The sequence below is a fragment of the Natator depressus genome, chromosome 26 (assembly GCF_965152275.1).
Source record: "Natator depressus isolate rNatDep1 chromosome 26, rNatDep2.hap1, whole genome shotgun sequence".
Taxonomy (NCBI): Eukaryota; Metazoa; Chordata; order Testudines; family Cheloniidae; genus Natator; species Natator depressus.
In genome coordinates this window covers 10,475,457-10,483,314 of record NC_134259.1, presented here as the reverse complement: position 1 = coordinate 10,483,314, position 7,858 = coordinate 10,475,457, and the positions used below count along the sequence as shown (strand labels likewise).

The 7,858-nt window shown below is 39.2% G+C and overlaps 1 protein-coding gene across 1 annotated transcript; it reads left to right on the top strand.

The window, feature by feature from the left end:
• Positions 1 to 42: 42 nt before the first annotated feature.
• GKN2 (gastrokine 2) lies at positions 43 to 6,267 on the top strand. The gene is made up of 7 exons (XM_074939906.1): positions 43 to 57; positions 1,037 to 1,144; positions 1,873 to 1,926; positions 2,698 to 2,829; positions 3,244 to 3,354; positions 4,990 to 5,143; positions 6,039 to 6,267. Exons 1-7 carry the CDS (start codon positions 43 to 45, stop codon positions 6,119 to 6,121), a joined length of 657 nt encoding a protein of 218 aa, XP_074796007.1. The 3' UTR covers positions 6,122 to 6,267.
• The last annotated feature ends 1,591 nt before the right edge of the window (positions 6,268 to 7,858 follow it).

Below are 7,858 nucleotides of genomic sequence, written 5' to 3'. Positions count from 1 at the left end.
TTTCTGTCCAGGTTCATCTTAAAGCTATGTGGGTGTTTGGGGATGGAGATACAGAAAGTAAAATGTAAAGAGTAGGAAAGAACAGTAGAGTCTTTCCTTATATCCATTTCTGCTAATAAAGACAAATTGAAATTATGTCTGTGTATTAAAAATTAAAACTTGCATTTGTATACGCTAGAGAGTTCATTAGTACATAATAGATATTTGCGCAGTGAGCAATTTTAATCTTTTCAGGGTGGACTAAAGTGCTTACAACATATCAGGCCCAAAATTCAGATAAAGCAGTTTACCATGGTGTGGCATGTAGATATGGAATCACTGAAGTCACAAAGCATATTTCTGTCCAGTGTTTCCCACACCTATGGCAAGATATAAAAGTTACAGGTCTCTGCAATTTTTTTCCATTTCATCCACAACTTCTTATTCTTATCCAAAAGAAAAATGAACACAGTTGTGAGTATATTTGTCCTTTATTGCAGTTGTAATTATTTTAAGAAGCTACTATTTATATAAAAATGTGAATTCTTTTTGACAAGAAGCAAGAGTGTTCAGTGAAGTTAGCACTGTTTTGAGAATAATTACGTTTCATGTTTCATTTGCTGGTACAATAAGAAGGTACTGTCCTGCATTCTTTGTGCTGCAATAATCTCCTTGAAATCAGTGGGAATCATTCATTAACAAGGGATTCAGGATTGAGCCCAAATTTAAGCATGTTTCATTGCTAATTTTTGTTATAATTTTTTAGAGGAATCAAGAAATATGTTTGGAAGCAATCAGCGTAATTTTTGAATAGCAAGAAAAATGTAACTTCTCAAAACGAAAAGTATGGTGTTATTTTCTGAATGAAATCATTAAGAAAACTGAATTTACAAATTTTTTACAAAGACAGAAGTATGAGAAATGTCTCAGACAAAGTCAGACAAGGAATGGCAAAATGCACATGAATATTACTGTCTGGTAGAAAATATTTAGCAAGTTTCATTTTTTAAATTTAGACTTTGGACTGGACTTTGTAATATTTTATCTCGTAAAATAGGCCTCAAGCAAATATGGGAATCTAGGAAATGCCGTACGAGATCTGACCTGTGGTCATAGTTGTACCATATCTCAGACAGTGACCAGCACCAGATTTTTCCAGAGGAAGGTACAAGAATTAGGGCAATTAGGGAATCATCAACCCACCAGATATAAATATCCCAAATTCAGTGGGAGATCAAAATCTGGATATGCTTCTCGTTCCAATGGAAAGGGGCAGGGATTTTTAGTTGTAAGTTTTTTAGAGACCATCTAAAAGTTTTTGCTTGTTTTTGTTAATGCATATTTAATGTCAATGACTAACATTCTGGAGGAAGAAAGTGTTTGTTAAATACCTTCTTCCCTTCGGCTGAGGCGTGAGAGCTGATGTACTTTGAGACCCCACCAACAGGTCCTCCAACAAAACTAGGGAACAGTAGGTTTGGGGTTCCTAATATTTCTAAGACAAAAACACAAGTATCAAAACAATCACAAAGTAGATAACCAGATAGCTAGATAGATTCTGTAATACCATAAAAAAGTAAACAAGTTCACAAGTAGAATTCTTTTAAAATTTCTTTTTGGGTTCCCTTTAAGATTAACCAGTTTTTATAAACTTTCACAGTGATACAAGCAAAATGAAACGTAACCAGGAGAAACTTACAATTGGAAAATGTAATTATTTTCAGATAATCCACTTGCAGTGCAAAGTGGATCATTTTTCAAGCCTTGGGAATAAAATAGCTTCCCTTGATTCATTAATTCTGCAAGCTCTGAGTTTTGGCCTGGACTCTGTCCATGTGTCATGGTGGTTTTTAGTGTTTCTATTGCATATGAATGCTGTTATTTCTTTTTCAGGCTACAGTAATTGCTGTGCTGGGAGTGTTTTGGACTCAAGCTTTTTCATATGAAGTAAGTAGACTGCCAATGCTTTGTACTGCCTAGTATTCATTTGCAATGCATTAGGTCCCTGGAGAAATGGGATAACCAGGAAGAAAAGGCACTGAGGAAATTAATAAAATGCTTATTGCTGAGCACAAAGGAAAAGGTAATCTTTGCCAAACCAGACAATCCTATAAATTAAGGATCCAATCCTGCTACTCAGGAAGAACTCCCATTGACACTTGCCTGAGGAAGGACTGATGAAGAAGAAAAAGACGTGTGAGGTCACCTCCTTCCATCCCACTAAATCAGTTCAGGATTATTCCCTACAGTATAGATATTTGCAAGCGCAACACTTCCTAGGCAAAAATAAGTCACAATCCAATAGATCTCGCCATGAAGAAATTATTGCTGCTTTATACAGCCTAAATAATTGTGTTCACTTTATAAACCATTGTTCCTGGTTATCTCCCTTCTAAAAAATGTCTCCCCTTTCTTAATATTTCACCATGTCATATATAGATAGTATCTCCCTCCTTAGTCATCCCTTAGTGAAGCAAGATGCAGCAGGCCTGATTCTTCTTTACAGTAAGGCGCCTTTACACCACTCTGGTAGCATAAAGGGGCCTTGTACAGCCAAAGTGATGCAAAAGGGCCATAGCGTAAATAAAAATCAGACTCATTTTAATTCTTTGACTTCATTAGCCCTGGAATCATAATAGGTAAAACACTGTATTTTATGTTGCACTTTTCAGATGAGTGAAAAAGGTGAATATCGCATATTTTGTGTTTTGTACTCAGATCTATAGCCTCCCAGGAACAAACGGTGACTATGTCCAGCAAACCGTGACTATTAGCAATGAACTTCATATTGCTGATATCCATGTCCATGCTGGGTTGTGCTCCTCTGATACCATTTTTGACTACAAACATGTAAGTGAAACCAAGAATCTGTCTTGGCTTAAAATCATCTCAATGGTTTTTTTTTCTTTTTAAACACAGTAAACTAGCTTGATACCTCTTCTTCCTCCTTGTGAATAATCCTTAAACAATGTCTATTTTAGTCATCCATCTCTTTGGTTTCTTCATATGTCTATGCAATGCAACAGAAATACAAAACGAAGAAAAGATAAAGTTTGCCCTTAGAACTGTACATAGACATAAACAAGGAGATATAAATTCTGTTCCTAGTTACAATGGTGTGACTGCAGAGTAACTCCATGACTTCACTCTGCATTTACACCGTTGTAGCTCAGAGCAAAATTTGGCCCAGCATACAAAGAGAAGATTAACAACTGGGTGGCAGTAACTATTTTCAAATTAGAAACCTGCTTTTCTATATCACAGGGATACACTGCTACCAGGCTGTTTTCCCGGAGGGCCTGCTTTATCTTGAAAATGGAGAAAGGATATATCCCAGAGCTGAAAGAAATTGGACGGCTTGCTTACGAGAAACAGGTAATTCTCTGAAGTATTATGTACTATATACAAGCAAGTCACGTTAGAGAGGTGGTGTGATGGAAATAAAGGGTACTGCCATCTGGAATACTCTCTGTTCTTAGGTTTCAGAGTAACAGCCGTGTTAGTCTGTATTCGTAAAAAGAAAAAAGAAAAGGAGTACTTGTGGCACCTTAGAGACTAACCAGTTTATTTGAGCATGAGCTTTCGTGAGCTACAGCTCACTTCATCGGATGCATAGCATATCGTGGAAACTGCAGAAGACATTATATACACACAGAGACCATGAAACAAAACTTCCTCCCACCCCACTGTCCTGCTGCTAACAGCTTATCTAAAGTGATCATCAAGTGATCATCAAGGAAGGCCATTTCCAGCACAAATCAAGGTTTTCTCACTCTTCCCCCCCCACACACACACACAGACACACATACAAACTCACTCTCCTGCTGGTAATAGCCCATCCCTCTTTGAAACCTCTCTTTATAATGCGCATGATAATCAAGGTGGGTCATTTCCAGCACTAATCCAGGTTTTCTCACCACCCCCCCTCCCCCCCACACACACCCCCTCCAAAAACCACACACAGTGAGTTTGTGTGTGTGGTTTTTGGAGGGGGTGTGTGTGTGTGGGGGTGGTGGTGAGAAAACCTGGATTAGTGCTGGAAATGACCCACCTTGATTATCATGCGCATTATAAAGAGAGGTTTCAAAGAGGGATGGGCTATTACCAGCAGGAGAGTGAGTTTGTATGTGTGTCTGTGTGTGTGTGGGGGGGGGGAAGAGTGAGAAAACCTTGATTTGTGCTGGAAATGGCCTTCCTTGATGATCACTTGATGATCACTTTAGATAAGCTGTTAGCAGCAGGACAGTGGGGTGGGAGGAAGTTTTGTTTCATGGTCTCTGTGTGTATATAATGTCTTCTGCAGTTTCCACGATATGCTATGCATCCGATGAAGTGAGCTGTAGCTCACGAAAGCTCATGCTCAAATAAACTGGTTAGTCTCTAAGGTGCCACAAGTACTCCTTTTCTTTTTTCTCTGTTCTTAGGAGTCTTTCTTATTAGACTGGTGATAACAAAACAGAGACTTTGATACTACAGTGATGCACTCACTAAAGATAATTGTGCCTGCAAAACTGAACATCTGGCCATCAGTTTACGTGGGCCAACCCATGAAGTTCCTATACAGGCAAAACTTTCACTGAAATCAATAGGGATTTTGCTTGAGTGGGAATTTCAGAATTCGGCCTCTTTTTGACAGGTGAACAGTAACATATTCATAGCAAAATTACTTAATATATTTATAATAACTGTACAGATTAGGAGGGTGAACATGGAAAACAAAGTGAAAGCTGCCAAAGTGCAAAACTATATAGCTGTTCTATATTATTATTAATCATTATTAAGTATTTGATTAACGCAGTTCATTTTTGCTATGTGTATACAATTACTCTTCAGTGAACTTTGTGACTATTTCCTTCTTTGTAATTAACAATCTGTTACTTATTTAGATGATGCTTTGTATGTGGCTAGAGAAAATTTGTTAGAGGTGGATGGGTTTTCTCACAAGGATGTTACAGAAGATTAAGGAATAAGATGTATTGCTAACTATATTTTAATATTTTCTCCTTTAAGATGATGAACAAGATGTTTTCCCCAAAACGCCTGTGGGTGCAATATGAACCCAGTGATTCTATATTTGGTGAAATCAAGGAGTGGTTGATCTTTGGTAAACCCATTGAGAAACTCTGCAAAGGTGTGCCTGTCTACAAGGTTCGCAAGGTTGAAGGTGAGTAACAAGACTGAAACCAAATTCTTTAGAAGGCGCTGAGTCTTAAAGAAGCTAATTTTCCTAGTTCTATCTCTGGTTCTGATGTGAGCCATAGTTCCTGAGCACCTCACAATCTTTAGCATATTTCCTTGGGATCTAGAGCAGTGTTAATATCCCCCATTTCATCGAATGGTAACTAAGGCAGAGAAAGGCTAAGGGCGGAATGCTCAAAATGAGTGAGGATAACTCCTTTTGAGCATCCTACCTTAAGTGATTTGCCCAAGGTCACACAGGAAGTCTCTGGCGGAGCAGGAATTAAACCAGGTCTCCCAAGTCCAAGGTTAATACCCTAATCACTGTACTGTCCTCCCTCTCTTGCTGAATATAAAATGACAGCTTGGGCTCATCTGTGCTAAAGCAATTCTGCATTCCACAATTTAGTAACGAGATGGATTTGCTGGAGTGGTGGCCCAGGATCTGTCTTGCAAAGCAGACAAAGGTAGCACTTTCTGGAGCCCCTATTGCTGGTCCTCCATTACACCCTGCTGCTGACATAGAGGGTGTGGCCATGGGAAGGGGGAGGGAGCCAAGATTCTTTTGTTCTCTAATGATCCCCTGCCATTTTAATGGCTATAGTAGGTCTAACTTATGCCAGAGCACTAGCTTGACACATGGCTGGCCCAGGACCAAAAGCACAGAAAGGTGGCTTAAAGCCACATTTGCATGTCCCCCATTTGAGTTGCACCATAAGAGTCTGATCCAACTCCCACACAAATCAATTGGAGTCTCAAATGTGTGTTGGACTGGACCCTAACTGACAATCAGGTCCTGTACCTGTACTTTTTTTTTTTTTTTGCTTGATTTTGGAGAATTGTCACTGAAAATATATTTTGTGTCCTTGTTTCCTGTTTAGGTGCCATAAGAGCTGGTGGCTGTGCTAAGGCAGGAATCCTGGGCATTTTGGGCATTTCAATCTGCGGAAAGATCAGTGTTTAGACGTAACCCTGGCAGTGCCATTGCTTGGAATGGGCTTATTGTTTTCCAGGTGCTTTCATTCTTTGTAAGCCGTGAGCAATGTTATTACATTGGGATCAATCTCATTGTTCCACATAATCAGCCTCTCTCGCAAACTATGATCTACCAATAAAAGAATGAAACATTCCACCTGCCTTGGTTTTCTTTTGCAAAACAAGCAGCACACAACTAAATGAATCCCCTCTCCTCTTATTTTTGTGCTTGTATGCTTCCCTCCAAAGCAAAATAAAGCTGTCCTTGTTCCATTCATCTGTTCAGCATGCAATGTGACATACATAATATGAGCTCAACCTTGCAGGGTTTTTTACAAACAAAACTCCCCAGTGAAGTCAGCACCTAGATACGTCAGTGACTAGCACTCCATAAATGTGATGGCTAGGGATAGATAGATAGATAGATAGATAGATAGATAGATAGATAGATAGATAGATAGATAGATAGATAGATGTCATCCAAACTAGCAGCCACATCTTTAATACTTCAGAACTCCTTTTAGGATGTTTTATTTAAACGTTACTTTTAGAGATGGGTCTGAACCAAAACCCCAGACCTTAACATTCTCAAACTTTGAGAAAGTTTAGATCTGGAAGTTTACATTCAGCTCCTATCTTTATTGTGAGATGAACCAAACATTGAATGTGAACACCATCCCAACTTGGGAAAAGTTTGGATGGGACACTTTGTTTTGCAATGCATTTCAGGTTCCTCACTGACTTAGACTGCAGTTTTCAAAGGGGCCTAGGTCAAATGGAATTGGCTACCTAAATTACTTACAGCATTTGAAATCTCACCATCATTTATCATCTTTATTATTATTAATAATAATTGTTCGTGTTGTAGTCGCAACTAGGACCCTAGTCAAGGACCAGGTGCTGGGTGCTGTACAAACACAGAACAAAAAGATATGTGCCCCAAAAAGCTTACTTCCCGGATTCCCTTTCCTCAGCACCAATTATAAAAGCTGTGCCAATTGCTAAAGGCACTTCAGATGTTTTCCCAGAGGGCAGCTTGCAAGGGGAACTGAATGACGCAAGGTAGCATAGCATAGCTGCAGCCCTGTCTCTTAGATTTCAGTGCGGGAATTAATGTTTGGGAGGAATGCATATTTTAGAGTTGGAAAATGCAGCCTACTGAGCCTTGAAGGACTGCCAGTGAGCAGAGCATACTTATAAGTCCAGGGAATTGGATAATTTCCTAACCTAGTTATTTTCAAATCTGGCTGCTTATCAAACCATCTGTCACTTATTAAAGGAGCATTTTATCTTCTTATGATGAAACTGTTCTGTTAGACAAATTAATTCTATTCACAACAGGCTGCAGGTCTTTGGTGATCCGGAAAAATGTACCTGGAGGGTTCAAGGCTGGCAATTAAATCTAGGAACATTTGTGTGTGTGTCTCCAAGAGATAGGATTTTGTATTTAATAATATTAACAGCCTGAGAAAACTTCCCCGTCTTGTCCTGCCAAAGTGCCTCAACATTGCTTTGAAAGTACCACCTGGAAGGCTGAGAAGATAGTTCATTCTCCACTCACGCTTTCGGCTGTCTCCTGAGGGTGCCATTAAGAGGAGCAATTCAGTTGGTGGGATTTGTAATGTGGATAGCTGTACTTCAGAAACTGGCCTGGGGTTGGGTGAGAAATGGTCTTCCCACCCTATGACAATTTTCCAAGATTTTGAAAAAATTTCCTACCCCAAAT

Coding starts and splice junctions, on each gene's coding strand:
- GKN2 (XM_074939906.1), top strand. Junction 1,927..2,697: donor CTCAAGCTTTTTCATATGAA/GTAAGTAGACTG, acceptor TTTTGTACTCAG/ATCTATAGCCTCCCAGGAAC. Junction 5,144..6,038: donor CAAGGTTCGCAAGGTTGAAG/GTGAGTAACAAG, acceptor TTTCCTGTTTAG/GTGCCATAAGAGCTGGTGGC.